Here is a 17,724-nt window from a genome sequence, read left to right on the forward strand (position 1 = left end):
AAGCAAGGGCTGACTGAGCAATTCCAAAATGAACACAAACGTCAGATTTGCATCAAATTCAGAAGGTATCAGAAATGGTTAAAAAAACCCAACTCCCTCCATTCCCCAAATTTGGAACTATTTTACCTAAAAAAAATTTTGGAAGTTTTTCAGTATTTTACATTTAGATATTATGGCAGGCTATAGTTAGATGTTGCCAGAACAAGCCCTTAGAAACTTCAGACTTAAATGCTTCTGCTTTCCTCTTCAATTCTTATTTGCAGCAAACTATCGCTTGCAATTTTATACATACAAGTAAACTGTAATTTGCACTTGCCTGTAGACTAGGATCAAGCTTGGTTTGTAGGCTAGGACAAACCCCAAGACAAACATGTATCAGAGGTAGGGACTTGCCATGTGTCAGGGGAAGGAGGGAGTGCAGAGTTCTAGGTTCATGCACATAATGTCAAACAATGGGCAGCATTGCATTTGACTAAGCCGTAAGGTTCGATTTAAACAAGCTATTAACTAAATTTAACTTTGGATTTGTGAAATATCTGAACTGATAAACTATGGTTCATGACTTGTTGGTTAATCAAAATAGGAAATGGTTTCAAGGGGATTTACAAACCTCTATATAAACAATTATGGTGAAACAAGAACCCACTCTAGTTGTGATTGCAATTTGTTTTAAACTGTTTTCAATGTTGTATTTTACACTGTGCTGACGGATCCTGGGACCTCATGGTGAAAAGCTAACAACAACAACAACAACAACAACAACAACACAGAAAATTTAAGGAGACAAGCATCTCTAGCCCAGGGTTTGCCATTACCTCTGGTAGCAATAGCACTGGCATGTCTGTGGTATGTTAGTGTAGCTAAGATTTTCTCAACATAATGATTAATAATGGCTGAGTAGTTCAAGAAATACTACACCACAGTAAAATGAGGATATAGTCAAACCTCAGTTGTTGAACATAATCTGTTCTGGAAGACCGTTCGACTTCCGAAACATTTGACAACTGAGGAGTGGCTTCCAATTGGTTGCAAGAGCTTCTTGCACTCAAGCGGAAGCCGCGTCAGATGTTCAGGTTCCGAAAAATGTCCGAAAACCAAAGCATTAACGTCTGGGTTTTTGGCATTCGGGAGCTGAAACATTTTAAAACGGAGCCGTCTGAGAACCGAAATTTGACTGTATAAATGAATCCCACAGCTGCATCCTAATTTGTCCATACCAGGGCTGAAGTCATAGAAGTCTGTGAGTCCAGGCTTCTCACTGCATGTATTCTGCTTTCATATTAAAAGTCAGAAACTTACATGCTAACTTACAGAAATATGGAAAGTTGCAAAGGTAGCATTCTGCCACCCACCAGTATGGCAGAGTTAAGAGAAGCAGTTAGCACCCTGCTACATTTCCCAGCATTGCATAGGCTGATCAACTAAGTAGGAGTTTTGTATTTCCCTTTTTTTTGCCAGAAATACAACTTACATTTCAGTTGACTAGCAATCACTGTCCTGACTGGCAGATTAGGCACTGTTTACCTTTGGTATGGATGCTTATTTCTACAAGAAAACTATATGTGCTTTGGGGTTTGTTAGTTTTTTTAAAGGGGGGGGGAGAGGGAGGGAGAGAGAGAGAGAGAGAGATATGACATATGGTGTTCCCCTCAGCCCTGGTAAATCACCTTAAATATCCTCAACAAGATTTGACAAAGATATGAACCAGATTTGCTTTTCAGTGGCTTTCTCAACTTTATTCCCAGGTACAAATCTCGGTTTCCTGAATCATTCTGTTACTTGCCCATTCTGCTAATGCTCTATAGAAGTATGCTGCTCTGTGGGACCTCTGTACAATATTCCTCCCTAGATTCACTCTCATCCCCTTACCACACCCAACTTCTGGCAGTTCTGAAACATTTTCTTGTTTTCAACTAAGTGCCAAAGTCTTATAGCAACGAACAAACACCAGGGATTAAGGCTTTAATCTCTAATCAAGAGATCCTGCCTTTATTGAGAAAGGTTGTCAGCATTAGTTTCAAAACCACAATGTTAATGACCATAATAGGCACAAAAAACCATGCCAAAAGCCTACCCATATCTCAATTTTTAGCTTGATGCTTTAAAAGGTTTTTAAAAACATGTATAGTTTCTGTAACTTTTTCAAGGCCTGGTTGGAATAGGGCACCTGCTTTATAGACAAATCTCTCATCAACCTTTTGCCACTTTAATGTAATTCACTGGCAACTCTTTGAAATGCAGAGTTTACAATGACCAAAATCCACAAAGAAACATAAAACTGAATGATGCCTATTCTCAGCTGCCTGTAGCTTTATGGTCCAAGCTACCCCAAACAAACACCTATATAACTACATATAGGCTACCCTCTATAACATACCCCCCCCACTATTCAGCCCATCTCTAACTCTAACTCCCCTTCTCCCACACTGTATGTCGGCACAACACTCTAGGTTTGATAGACAATGTAAGGGGAGATACACACAGGACAACCCAGACGGGTTGGCAGAAAAACATCACATATAACAGACATACAAAATGGCTAGCTTAAAAGCAATTGTACTAAACTTGAGGGAACTGGGAAACCCTATCAAAAGAAAACACATTACCTCGTATGTAAGCACAATGAAATCACACATTGCCTTTCTACAGGAAATACAAATACAGGAAGCAAACTCCTGAGCAACCCCTGCTTCAGTCAACAATGGGTGGCTCCTGGCTCAGGTAAGGTCCGTGGGGTAGTCATAGTATTCAGTAGAGACCTAAATTTTAAAGCCACTACAGTGCTAAAAGGCAGATTCATTTTTGCTAAAGGGGTACTAGATGGGAAACTAAACTGACAAATGGATCCATAAATGCCCCAAACACAAAACAACTAGAGTTCATCCAAAAGACACTAAGCAAATTCCTCTCCTCCTCCAAAGGGGAAGCAATCCTAGGAGATGACCTCAACCTAAATATGAGAGGCACCTCCCTAAAAGACATCCATCCTACAACCCCATGGGCAACCTTCCTCAGTGGGAAACCCCAAACAATTAGAGACTCTTACAAACTACTGAAAATTCAAACAAACAGAGGCCTTTATGACATCCAGGGAGAAAAGAACCTAGGAGACACAAGCCACACATTCCAGTTTGAATGCCATGGCACAATGTCCAGACTGGACAGAATTCAGCTCACACAAGGCCTGATCCCCGTGGTAGAAACAACAAACATTGGTAACATTAAAATCATAGACCACACCCCAGTAGAAGTTACTCTCAAAATAGGAGAGGAAACACAAACAACCCCATCACGGTCCTTCAGTCCCGTCCTAATCACAAACCAACTGGCTAGAGAGAGTCTCTTGAAAACTCTCCAAAGCTACTTTAAGGACCATTATTTGGGCGACATAGTAACCCCCTCCTCTGGGACACAATGAAAGAGGTCACCAGAGGAGCCTGGATAAAGGAGAGAGCATCCCTTAAAAAACAAACCTCCAAAATTGGTAAATTAGCACAATAAATTACGACCCTCTCATCACACTACAAACAGGAGCAAAAAACCTCCTTAAACTCATAGAACAAAAAAGAAGGGAAGCTGGCTCTCTAGAAATCAATAAAACAATGATTAACATCCTATACTCTAAACGACGCTTTTACAAATATGGAGGGAAGAACTGGGGCTGGGGCTGATGAAGGGGAAGTAAGATTCATGTAGCTGCTCCTTTGGGGGCTGATGGATCCAAGTCGACTTCTGGGGAGGTAAGGAGTCTCCCAGGGGGCCCTTGGACCCCATGCCAATGTTAGTGCTGGAGTGTGCTGCCCTACAGCTCTGACAACTTTAGAAAATGAGTTTAGGAGCTAAAGTCCCATGTCAGAAAATCTGCAGAAACTTGCATTTTTGGCAGCTGTGAAGCCTTGAGTGATTAAATGAGTAACCTAGACCAAACCCAATTCTGAAAAGGGGGCGAAACCCAATATATAGGTCACAGTGCAGAATTAGTTATTGGAAAGTCTGCCCTACACACCAGGCATATGAAACCCCCTTCCAACTTCCCACCTGCAATATTTCTCCTCCTCTGTGGGGCACACCTAGAAGTGCTAATATGTCAAGCGCTCCCAAATGAGCAAAGATGAGTGATGCAAGCATTCAAATGACAAAAATAATTTCCTGACATTATTTATACAGCACAAGGCAGTAACTTTACTTGTGTGTCCTGCAGAATAATTTAGTCTGCTGCATTTCCTGTCCTAAAGAGTAGTTAAGAGGGACCTGCCAGCCAGCCATTACATTGGATGGGCTACCCGTAATGAACTCAAGGGTGCATATACTTTCTTCCATTTGAACTCCAGCAATTAATGTGATAACGTTGTCTATTCAGCATTACTCAAGAACAGATTTTGAAAGCCTTTTGTAGCTTCCAGTTTAACAAAGTGATAAGAGGATTCCGACTAAAACATCAGGAAAAACTTTCTGATGGTAAGAGCTATTGTTTTCCAATGCACTGTCTAAATAATTAAATACCTTAATCTCATCAGCTCTGAACAGAGCTGATCTTTTAATACAAGTTTGCAGCAATTAATTTCTACTACTTTCGCTATGCAAGGGACTTGGGAGCAACATGGAATTGTGTTTAGGAAATCCTTCTGACAGACAGACAATAATGATTTCCTTCAGTCAAAAGCCTTGGTGCCGTTTTAAGTAACAACAGCAGCGGCAGCGGCAGCATTGTAACATCCTACACCATGGGTAGGCAAACTAAGGCCCGGGGGCCGGATATGGCCCAATCGTCTTCGGATGGTCTGGGAATCAGCGTGTTTTTACATGAGTAGAATGTGTCTTTTTGTTTAAAATGCATCTCTGGGTTATTTGTGGGGCATAGGAATTCGTTCTCCCCCCCCCCCAAAAAAAAATGTAGTCTGGCCCTCCACAAGGTCTGAGGGACAGTGGACCGGCCCCCTGCTGAAAAAGTCAGGTGACCCCTGTCCTACACAGAATGACACAATGGAAAGGGCTGCCCCCATTATTTCCATAGATCCATTCTGTAGCAGCATATTGCAACACTGCTAGGCTGCAAACTGCAGTTCCACTGACATGAAGTGGCAGCAAGGCTTTTAAAAATCTTTAAATAAACTGGAAAATGCTCTGCCACATCCTCTCATACTGGTACGTTCCTTCCCCTCTGAAAATTAATAGATCTGATCTCCCGCAATAGTTGTTGAAAATGCTCTCCTACTTTTACAGAGGCAGCAGATGATTCTACAAACATTTTATGGGCACAGCCAACCAGCCAGGTATAAAACATAAGATTTTTTCAAGTCTGAAAAAGGTTATCCCTCAAACCACACAGCCTATACCAGAGCAGCCCCTAGTGGACACAAAAGTATGTTACAATTTCATTTTATTCATGCAGTGTTTATTTTACAATAGCAATCCCTATTCGGCAAGAATATTTCACTTAACAATGTCAGCCTTGTAAATAAGCCAACAAAAGTTGCTAGCCTGCTTATGGATAATTTTAATGGGAGCATGATACTTTTACATATCCAGAATATAAGCCCTGATAGCCAACACACACCATATTTGTAGGTCTCCTGCAGCCAGAAAAAGGTGCTCTTTGCAAAAAGGAGTAACACAGAAAACATTCTAAGAAAGTTAAAAATAATTAACTTCAAAGAAAGCATGCAAAACAAGGACACATATGCAAAAGATTTCTACACCCTCAGCACTGATTTTCATCACTTATTACTTTGACCAGCCTCTCCATAGCCACCTAGACAAACCTTTTTTAATCCTTCCCATCAATAACAAACCTTCAGAATTCAGGCTGCAACTCCATACTCAACTTACATGGGAGTGAAGTGAATGGGGGCTTACTTCTGAGCAGACATCTAGGACTGCCGCAACACTCTGCTATCCTGCCATTTACAGTCACCCCACCACCACTTGCTCCCACACCTCCCCTATCACTCTCAGCAAAGAAAGCAATACTTAAGATATTCTTTTCCTCCTGTTCTCTCAAATCACTGCAGCTACATTAATTGTCTGATTCACAAAGCAGTTAAGACAGAATCCTCAAGTTCAAACTGACACAGCATCATGATCCCATCAGTTAGTATCAATGGAATGCTATTTCAAATAGCAATCATAATCAACGGGTGCTGGAGGGAGGTGGCAGCACATTCCTACTTTGCTTGCAAAACATGCTGGTCCCGTGAGTCTGGTGCTGGTAGGTAGGTGTTTGTGGGTTGGTGGTGGCTGAAGCATGTAGCTCTTGCTCTCCTCCCCATCCCTTTGTGGCTTGAGGTTGGGAAGACTTGTGCCTCATGTACTTGCAGGCACATATTCCCATCCTGCCTGTATTAACAAGCCCTACCTACCCAAGCAAAATTCCTGGTCACCACAACTTGATAGAAATGAAGTATATTTCAAGTCCCAGAAAGCTAATGTTTCAAAATACAAGTTGGACTCAACAAGGAGGGAATAACCTGAATAGTCTAGCAGTCTAATACGTTCTCAGATTCTCTGATTTATTCACCTGGATATTGGACTTTCCTTATTCCCAACAATCAGAACAAATTATACTCCAGAAAATATTAAATGAAATCTACAAGTAACTTTAACTGCAAGAAATTAAAACATTACAGCATCTTACTCTTCTATGTTTTATTACTTTTATGGTGTTATTTGCAACATATCTTGTGATTTGAAAGGATAAAACCTATATTCATCTCTAGACAAAAGGCTGGCAAGCCTTCTCCAAGCAGGAGAACATTAGATTAATCTAGGCAATACTTTCACCCTATAATTTGCTTGCTCCAGGCATTAATCTAATTTGATTATTAGTAAAATGCTCAGGGATTTAATTTACACTATACTTTTATCATCATCATCATCATTATTTATTAATATTAATATATGTGTTGCCCAATGCAAAATGCCACTAGGCAACTTACAGTACCACAAATTCTGTTTTTTAAAGCAACAATAGTTTTTTTAAAAAAACTAACAATTGAAAAACCCCATTTTGAGCTGATCTAAATATGTGCAAATTCATCAGTCAAAAAGTAACACTCCCCATGAAAAATATTAAGCCACTAGCTGAGAAAATATATTAAGCTCAAACACTAAAAACCATTGCTATTATACATTGTTAAACTGCTTAGTTATGCCTCATACCCTGTTATAGTTGTGCTCATGTGTATCTTCAAGTTCTCCATTACTTGTCACAGAAATCTCGGCTGCTGAATTTTTTGGAGATTCTTCAGCCATTGAACACTCCTATAGTTTGAAGAGAAATATGTTGAGTGTTATAAAATGATATTAATATTAAATGTTTAGCTATTTCGCTAAACTACCACATTTCACTGAACCACAAAGAGGATATTTGCAGATCCCAACACAATGATCCCATGAAACATAGCTTGTTAAATTATTCAGTCTCCTAAACAAAAAGCAAGTAGTAGATCAAGTACCCTTTGTTCAGGTCAGTCTGCTCCCACCCCAGTGCTAGACACACATAAAAACAATTGATGGCCCACATAGTAACTTCTGCCTCCTAGTCACAGTACATTAGATATTCCTGACACTTAACATTACCAAACAGCATAATATTTATATTTACTTTGGTACATGGCAACCCTTTTCAGTTATCAAAAGATGCTCACAGAAGGACTTAAGAGACCTGCACCGCATGTGAGTCATCTGCCTCTTGTTGTGCAGCCTCAAATATTAATGCCCGTAAGGCTGATGAGTGCATCTGATCAAGCACCTGATTGTCACAGTGCCAGGTAAAACTCTAGTTTCCCCAATTTCTCTATAGAAATGTACATAAGACTAAGGCCAACCAACGGCTGTTCACTTACCTCCCATGGTGTTCCCATATTAACACTGGAGTATTATAATAGGTTATATATTTAATCTCAGCAGATGTACAATTTTGATACTGTAAACAGCTGAATAAGTAGTTTACGGACAAACTGTTTCCTCTTTCACACAACACCTGCAATTTTATTAGTTAAAACTCATGTAACTATGGCATCTGTTTTTATAAGGTATTGAAAGCAAATCAAAAGACTAATGCACACATGCAAGCTACCGTATTTTTCGCTCTGTAAGACACACCTGACCATAAGTTTTTAGAGGAAGAAAACAAGAAAAAAAATATTCTGAATCAAATGTTGTACTAAACTATTTAATAAACAACCCTCTCCCTCTCTGTGCAGCGCCTCTCCTGCGAAGCGGGAGGAAGAACGGAGCCCCTTCTGTTCCTCCTCCCGCTTCGCTGAAGGGGTGCTGTGTAGCTCTCCCTCTCTGCACAGCGCCCCTTCAGCAAAGCGCCTCTCCTGCGAAGCGGAAGGAGGAACGGTGCCCCTTCTGTTGCTCCTCCTGCTTCACTGAAGGGGCGCTGCACAGCGACATTCGCTCCATAAGACGCACACACATTTCCCCTTACTTTTTAGGAGGAAAAAAGTGTGTCTTATGGAGCGAAAAGTACGGCAATATGAAAACACTACATAGCTATTATCCGTAACTTTAGCTCATCTTTGCAAAACGGCATATGCCCCATGGGCTAGAGTATCTCTCTGCATCTTCTGGGTTTTATTAGAATGTGAAAGGACCTAACAAAGAGTCCACATGACTACGTGGCAAAAGCCTGAACCAATGAAGTCACCACAGAGTACATCATACAGAGTGACCAGTGCTGAAAGTGCTAAGACACTAGCTGGATTAGTTAAGCCTGGTATGACATATTGTAATAGTCGTTCAAGCAGACCTGCCTTGCCACAGATCAGGTCACATCAATCAAATGTAGCACTCAGTTCTTAAAGCAATGGCATGGTTTGCACGTCATATTAAAACCATAGTTTTAACCAAACTATGGTCTGGTGTATGCTGCTTAATAGTTCCCAAGGCACTCCTCTCTGTGGCTTCTACTAGTCTGTTCACTTGATGATGAACCATGATTTCATAATATATGCTAGCAAAATCCTTACCTACTGTGGTTGGTTTCATATACCCAGTTGGCTATGAAGCTCTCTGCATGACCTTGGGTAAGTAATAGTCTCTCAGCCTAATCTAATTCACAGGATTGTTGCAATGATAGAACAGACAGAAGGGAGAACCATGTACACTACCTTGAGCTCCTTAGAGAATCACAGAATTGTAGAGTTGGAAGGGATCCCAAGGATCATCCAGTCCAACCCCCTGCAATGCAGGAATCCTGCCCACAGAAAAGTTGGGATATAAATGCAATAAATAAACAAATATTTTCTGTTTTCTGCCAGTAGACAGATTGTAGAAAGAAGGCTATCAGTTATGTACTTCTCTCTTTGATCATACATGTCTCCTGAATAAAATCCACCTGCCAACAACATGCAATCCTATGTTCATGCTAGGAAATAAGGTAATTGCATCACTTTCCGTAGGTGTAATACTTTTTCTATGATGTAATCAAAAGCATTGCTCTATGCAAAAACAAAAAACAAAAAAACCAATAAAAAGTTTCTCAATACAAATTAAAAGACACTTCATAAAACTTTACTACACACTATAAAATCTACAATGCATTATATGACTCTGGAGGCACAAGTAGCCTTTGAGCCTACAGCTATACAATTCAGCACAATAGCAAAATTTAAGAAGCCTAAACACAAAATGCCCAAAATCACATCAGTCAGGTCAAAATTTAACCAGCTATGATTATTTTAAATACTTTTATATCACAAGTCTTGCTTATTTAGGGTTGTGTTCCCTGCTTTTTCAAAGCCAAAGGGAGACACCACCAAACTGTACTGAAGTCTGACTCAATATAAAAACTTACCCACGGCACATTCCTATGTAGCCTGCAGTCTCCTCATCCCCCTTCACATACTTTTAATCTGGTTTGCAACACATGTGCTGTCTTTGAGGGATGCAAGATGATCTTAAGGAAGACAGATTGCTCTGCCCCTGCTTTGGTAGTTTCTGGGTGGCTGCAGAGGAAAAGGTTTATCTTCCTCAGTAGTGAGCATGGAAGCTGAGTGAACTTCTGGAAGAAGGAATGAGTGTCCTACCCTTCCTATCACATCTCACTTTACTGGGTGGAAAGGGGGCTTTCTTGTGTTTTTATATTGTGATTTTATCCTGTGAACTGCCCTGAAACATGCAGGTATGGGGAAGTACATAAATTTATTATCATCATCATCACCATCATCATCCTTCATTTGCAGCCAGTACATGTCTATTCAGAAGTAAGCCCCACTGAGTCCAATGGAACTGGCTTCAATCCCAAACACATTTATGTAGTGTAGTGGTTAGCAAGTCACTTTAGGACCAAGGAGACCAGGATTCAAATGCCCACTCAGTCATGAAGCTCACTGGCTGACCATGCATAATGTCGTGCTTTGATGGACCCGACCCCTGCTAGACTGAAAGCAGCATGGAAGATTTTTGTGCTCCACATTCAGCCAAGCAGACTTCTCTCCCTTCTTACCTTGGGCACTCACCAGAGACATGCTTTGCCACTGGCCTGGTGATGTCCATTTTCCCCACCTAAATGAATGACTACATTTCTTTCCTATGGGGACAAGATGCATTTCGGGATGAAACAAAGTCAAGCCTGTACTCCCAACACCGCGTAGCCACTACTCACAGGGTTCTTTACAATGTACAGACTCTTCCTCCAACATTCCCAGCCAACCATCATGTGAAGCAGTTTACAAGTTCAAAAGCAATTCATTACACTCTGGTGGGCACAGCCACCTTCCCCTCATGTTTGTGTTTCTCTTGATCGAGTCATTCCACAAAGAGAATGTCCCTGCCCACTACTGACATGCAGCTGCCAAGAGATCAGCACCAACTAGGAGTATTGCCCCTTACAGAAAAACAGAACTTCCCACAACTGTTCTAAAAGTTGCAGGTGTAAGCTCTGGTGGACTGCACTATGCAGAGCTTGCCATAGTACCAGGGATACAACCAACAAGGCTCTTCCCTTATCCTAAGATACAACTAGCACAACTGACGCAGCAACAACTGGATATAATCACCTGAAAGTGGCCTGGAGCATTCTGCACCAGTTGTAGCTGTTCAAGGACAGACTTAAGAGCAGGATTTGGCCATTTTCTTGTGTTCACATCTTAATAGGACACTTTGCAAGAAGTTACTCAAGCACCAAATAAGCTCCTTACCCACAAAGGGGAAGCTGTGCCCTTACAACAAAAGCTGAAACTGTAATAGTCTCTCAAATTCAGGATAAGACTAGGCAACACTTTCAGTCTCAAAATAACTGGTAGCCAAAGATCCATATTATGAGGGTGCAAACATCCGAGATGGGTATGCTATATCCCCTATCTTCTACCTGGCTGACTGCATGCTTTTCAGCTAGATCTTGCCAAAGAACAGCAGTGGGCATAAGTGGGAGGTGTGGGGGAGGGCGGTATTATGAGATTTTACGTACCAGGGCATAGTGGTGAAAGACTTATCAAACCATCTAGCATCTGTGATTCTATCTTAATATTAATTTTTTCTCTATAAACACACAAGAATCTGTCACAGAGGTCTGTCATGTGTATCTTTCCTGAAAAAGCACCAGGTGGCCCCAACCACCCAAAAACTTGTGGGGACAAAAATGAGGCTGAGGGACAACAAAAACACTTGCAAGGTTATCTATAAAATCCTCATTGTTCCTATGCTCTGACAGAATACTTTGCTGTTTAATGGGGCAATACAAAATCAAATGTAAAAATTAAATTGTTTTCAGTTAATCATGTTTTGAATTTGACAAATAATATTCTGTTATAATCAAGAACAATTAAAACAGAGATTGGTTCAATTTCCCCCCAGTCTGAGCCTGTTATTGGATTGGTTGATTATAAATCGCTACAACCACTTGTATCACCCAATCACCTCAGAGTCAGACTGGAGTTCTTCTGGAGCCTGGTGAAGTTCATCAACAGTTTCAGGATTCTTGCTGTTTTCTGACATACCTGAAAGTGAAATAAGTTGAGCATGCATTGAGTTCTTCTAAGTAACTAAATTATGGGCTTTAAGGAAGTTCCTTCAAGATATTTACAAACCTTTCCAACTATATGTATCCAAGTTAGTACACTTTTCATTAACTAGCAAATGTTATCATGAAATGTAAATTACTTTTACTCTCTTTCATAACACAAGGGACAGAACAACAAGAGAATAGTTAAGGGCTCCCTCAGCTAAACTAGAACTACTAATTAAAAAATACAAATGTTCCCAAGCAATCTAAAAACGAATTACTATTAGTTCTACCTATAGATCAAAATGCTGAGACTAACACAAGAAACTCAAGGTCACAATGCTGTATACCAGCACCTGATAAGCTTTTTCAGTATTAGATATCCACAACAATATTTTAGATACAGGTAATTTATAACTTATGCACATTTAACCCTAACCCTGCCCCTGCTCTCTTTCTGGGGCCAAAATCTGCATACACGTCAGCAGTCACAGGCCAATCAAACCTGCATAGCCTCATGACTATCAGTTTGGAACCGAAACAGGGAAATCTAAAAACTTGACAGTACTTTCTTCATAACAAGGGACTTTTTTAGGTTTGCAGAAATGTATTTAGTTGTAAGGGGGGAAGCCCCCAGAAAAACCTAATCCTTAATTTCCAGGACCTATAGAATACTGAAGGCAGTTGAGATACAGAATGTTGAGTGTTATTAGAAAAAAGGGAAATTGTTCTGGGTGAGCTTGTAACAGCTCTCAACGTTCTATAATTGGGATTAATTAGGGGGATTAAGGTCAAAGAGAAGATTGTCATGAGGTTAAAATAAAGCTCTTCTCCAAACTATACAGGGAGGTTTCAGGTGAAAGAGAAGCTGAACTAGTACTATTTTTCTTTCCCTCTTCAGAAACCTCCCCCCACCCCTGCTTTTTAGTGATGGATAGATCAGTGCACTTGTGACCTGGGTCAATTTTACATGCATTTACTCTTAAGTATGGTTGGTCCTATCTCAACATTAATCTGATTTTAAAAAGAAGTCCATACAAATATTTATATTTAAGTATTAATTTTATCTCAATGTACATATTCCTAAACCTTCTATCCTAAAACACATTTTTAAACGCATGCTGGTACATTTTGAACCAGGAACTGTACTGCAAAATTATGTTTCAATTCATGTTTAAGTCTGCGAGATATGAATTAGGTCATCTCCTTTAAAAATACATAGTCTTCATCTCTACCACTCTGATACACAGCAAATTGATCAGGTTTGTTGATGACAGTCCATCCAAATCTTTTAGCATTATACAGCACAAGAGTTACAGGAAGGTGGAAAAGAAAGAAAGAAGTTTTCCTTTATGTGGCTATTTACAATCCTCCTCACACAAGCCCTGACTAGTGTTATAAAGCTCCTGTTCCAGAATGATTAGATCCATAAACAAGAATAATTTTTTGAGAGTTGCAGAAGACTATGCTGCATACTATACTTTCTTATTTACTATATGTATGCTCCTACTTTTCCTGATTAAAAACCCTCCCCTAAACCTAAGTTTTCCTATTTCCCGGCCAAAACTAAATGCTGAGCAAACACTCTGTAGGAAGGTTATAGAGGGGAACAAGAAGACTGACTGCTGATGCCTTCAGTGCCTATTTACAATTAAACTCAAGAGACCTAGAGCATTTAAAGGCACTATCCAACTAAGGCTACAATCCTAGCCATGCCTTTTTTGAAGCAAGTTCACTGGATTCAATGCAACTTACATTCAGGCATGGGAGGTTAGGATTCCAACCTTAGCTATACTCAAGAGTAGACCCACTAAAAGCAATGGACCTGTCCACTGCAGGAATCATTTCAACAATATAACCAATTTAGAATGTTTTATTTATACTGTAGCTAATTAAAAGTATTTCCATCACATGGCTACATTACCTAGCATACAAGAACACGCTGAACGTAAGATAGTGAAACTGAATCACATGGATTACATTACACTGATGTACATCTTGCTACATTATCATAGCCAAAAGGCAGCACTTAAAACTTTTCAAACCTTTAACAACTTTTAAATGCCATTTTAAATATATAAACTCACCTGCTAAAAAAGAAGTTAATATTGACACAATGAAATTAGCAGATATTGCACTATGCGCTGAAGCACTTCAGAAACTTGGGGAAAAAATATGAGTCTCAGGGAACACTAGTCCCCTTTCTTTTCAGATATGCAGGCTGCCGGAAAGCCCACACTGTTTCACTCCATATTCAGCTCTTACTCTTTGCTGCTGCTGTTGAAGACTCTGACCATATGGTCTTACCATTCTAGACCTCTTTAAACCCACTGCCCCTTTCTCTCTCTTCTTCCATCAATTCAGAAAATATACACTGAACTTTTGTAAAAAAAAATAATACAATAAAAATCAGGTCTTGTCAAAGACCTTTACTTTATGTGTAAAGAGGACATTATCAACTTGAATATTAATCTAGTATTAAACAAACTCTTTCACTTCATAATGAATGACATCGTGTCAATCACAACAGAGAAAATGGAGAGAATTTTCAACAAGTGGAAGTAGTTACCATTAATCGCTGTGCTTCCTATGACTGAGGAAGTTAAACATACTAATTTGCAGTGAACTTTGCTTAACAGTGTGGTTTTACATGATGCCTTTCTAACCTGCCAAGAACCCACAAATACACTAGTGGTAAACAGAAAATTAAACGTGCAGGGAAGGCTTCCAGTAAGTTCAAGTATTCAAGTACATTTTTTGGGAAGCATTTCTTTCACAGTTAGCACCAGCCTGCATCTAACTGGTGTGGTCAGAGGCGGATTTAAGGGAGTGTGATTGGTTCACCTGCGCTGGGTGCCAAGCCGAGAAGGTGCCACAGGGGAAACCACAACAATGACTTAGAATGGAAGACGAGAGGCAAGCGGGTGCTGAATTTTGGCCTTGCGGAGGGCACCTCTGAAACTTGAAAACCCAAAATCTGCCACTTGTGGGATGTAATATGAGTAGGTAGACAGAAACAGGATTTTGCGGGTGAGCATACATGAAGTGTTGACTTGGCCATGTTATACCACTCATCAAACAGTTCATGCAGCCTGCCACATCCAAGTTTTCATTTAGGTTATGCTGAAACTCAATGTAGCAGTCAAGTCTCATCTGTTCATTGTCTTAAAGAAGCACCTGAGTATCTTACCTTAGATTGGATTAGGATTTGGTATATACCTCTTCTCATCACTTCCCTGTAAAGCTCCCCTTCCTTGTCAGTGGGTGTAAAAGGAGAACACCTAACCCATGGATAGGCAAACAAAGGCCCAGGGGCCGGGTCAGGCCCAATCGCCTTCTAAATCCGGCCAGTGGACAGTCTGGGAATCAGCATGCTTTTACATGAGTAGAATGTGTCCTTTTATTTAAAATGCATCTCTGGGTTATTTGTGGGGGCTGCCTGGTGTTTTTACATAAGTAGAATGCATGCTTTTATTTAAAATGCATATCTGGGTTATTTGTGGGGCACAGGAATTCATTCACATTTTTTAAAAAAATATAGTCTGGCACTCCACAAGGTCTTGAAAAAGTTTGCTGACCCCTGATAATGGCACAGGAGCAAATAAAGTCTCACTACCTACCAAGCCGAAACACAATTTGTGGACCTGGAATCACAATTGAGCAATCTAAAAATATTCCAGTTCTTTTATCAGAAATCTCAGAACTATGTCATATTATGAATCATTATGATCCCATAATATATGCATGCTATAAAACCCCCAACAATTTCCTTCAATAAAACAATATCGTAATGGCAGAAGGTAGACTATATATGTGCCATTACTTCCTTTTTACACTAGCTGCCTAGTTTTTATTATTTTTAAAAGTTACACCCTGGGTCTTAAACATAGGCTTTATTTGGTTCTGTTGTTTCTGCCTTTTCTTTTCTTGTTTTTATGAGCATATTTTAATATTGTGTGTTGCTTTGGGGGCTTTCCAAAAAGTTGCCTAAGATTTTAAAGAAAAACACTGGTGGCAACTGCTGCTCCTTGTAGCATGTTATTAAGCATAAAACTGTAAGAACTTACAAGTATATATACTGTACAGCAAACATCACGGAATTAAAGCAGAAATACAACACAGAATTAGGTGCATGCTTTTGTGATTAGACTTGTGTTTAAAATGTTTGCCTCTAAAGACACAGGAAAACATATCCTACTGTACAATAAAGCTGTCTTAAGGAACAATAAGCTATGACCTCCACATAAAACTGAAAGGAGAAGCATGCATGGGGCAGGTGGGGGAGCACATTCTTGGGCAAATCCTCCAAGTTCTAGTCATCTATAAAACCAGAAAAGCCACAATTCCAGAAAGAGTTGGTACAATACACACAGACTAGTGTACTCTGCAAGATGAATGCTGCGGTATAAGAAGTGCAAGAAGAGACCAGAGTACATTATTCAACTAAGCAGCAGCCACATTTGTGAATCTCACTGTATTTTGAATATACCTGCAAAAACCATTCCATGTCTGTTTCCTATGGATGACTATTTCCTAGCTTGACCATCAGCTTCACCTACTGACTTTAGAGAAGTCACTTCCACCCTAACAATCTTTAAGAACTGATCCAATATTAAATTTCTTCATAAGAAGGCATAACTATTCAAGTTTTAAATCCCAGACAGTACTGAACTACAAGTTCCATTTCACAACGAAGAAAGCTACCTTTGTGTGAACATAGCCCCAAACCTTTCATCTATAACTCATCCAAATGGCCGGGAGTCATGGATTCTGGGGAAGCAGGGCAGAAAGAAGAGTGCATGGCCAGAATACAAGCCCTGAGCAAAAACAAAGCAGCAGCAACTTCACTTTTGGAAGTCAAGGGTGTAAGCACCAAGGAACCTAAAGATTTTGGGGTTTTTTAAAGGCTAAAGTGAGAAAGAGAAGAAAACCAAAAAGGGTGTTTTTCCATGAGGTGGTTTGTATTTCTCCGCTGAGCACAAGTACTTCCTCCTGGGCACAAACACATCAGCTTTACACCTGCCCTTTGCCCCACCCTCCAAGAGATAAAGAGCAGGAACCCTGAGAGCGCACCAGGATCCCCTTCCCGACAGGCCTCCCAAGCGGATTTGTTACCTAACAGGCGAAGGTTTGCGAGGCGAAACTAATCTTCCCGCGTCGTCCTATACCTCCGTGCCGTGACATTTAAAAAATAAATAAAAATAAAGCAACACCTGTTGAGCCACTGCCTGCCGGGCAGGCTGCAGAGCTCTCTTCCGGGAAAGAGCGAGATGCGGGGGGACGCGCCCTTCCCTCATACGTGGCCTAGGCCCCGGCTGAAGCTCCGTGGCGGCAGCAGGAGGAGGCCAAGAACACCGGCCTGGCGCCGCGGGCGAGGAGGAAGGAGCGGAGTAACGGGAGAGGCGGCGGAACGAGAAGCGCTTCGGCGAGGGAGACGCTGAGGGCTCTGCGTCGGTCCTGTCTGAGGGGAGAGGGTTTTTTTTGGGGGGGGGGACACGACGCTCATCTCTTCGCCCCCCCCCCGCCCACAGCAGCCACCCACCACACCCTTCTCCTTCTCCCTCCCTCACTTGCCTTCAAGCTCGGCTGCTTCCAGCTCCTCCTCCCGCAAAAGCCACGGAAACACGGCAGAGCAGCTTAAACGGAAAGGGCTCGCGAGGAAACGGGCGCCGGTTACTTCAGCCTCTCTCTCTCTCACTCCCTACCCCCCCTCCCGGCCCTGCTTCCCTCCCTGAACGGCTGCACCAACCGGAACTGCCTGGCCGGAAGTAGAG

General features: G+C 41.0%; 1 protein-coding gene across 4 annotated transcripts in view; it reads right to left on the reverse strand.

Annotated features, from left to right (window-relative positions):
* Positions 1-17,715, reverse strand: part of ARFIP1 (ARF interacting protein 1) — a 35,210-nt gene extending 17,495 nt beyond the window's left edge. Inside the window, exons 1-3 of one of the 4 annotated variants that reach the window (XM_083755885.1) lie at positions 17,525-17,715; positions 11,866-11,945; positions 7,159-7,260 (exon numbers count right to left, since the gene is read on the reverse strand). In XM_083755885.1, coding sequence (XP_083612011.1) covers positions 7,159-7,260; positions 11,866-11,943 — 180 coding nt within the window. In that variant the 5' untranslated portion in view covers positions 11,944-11,945; positions 17,525-17,715. The remainder of the gene's footprint in view (positions 1-7,158; positions 7,261-11,865; positions 11,946-17,524) is intronic. The other 3 variants (XM_083755887.1, XM_083755886.1, XM_083755888.1) reach the window with 3 other exon arrangements.
* Positions 17,716-17,724: the final 9 nt, after the last annotated feature.

The sequence above is a fragment of the Podarcis gaigeae genome (genome assembly GCF_964106915.1).
Source record: "Podarcis gaigeae genome assembly, chromosome: 9".
NCBI lineage: Eukaryota > Metazoa > Chordata > Lepidosauria > Squamata > Lacertidae > Podarcis > Podarcis gaigeae.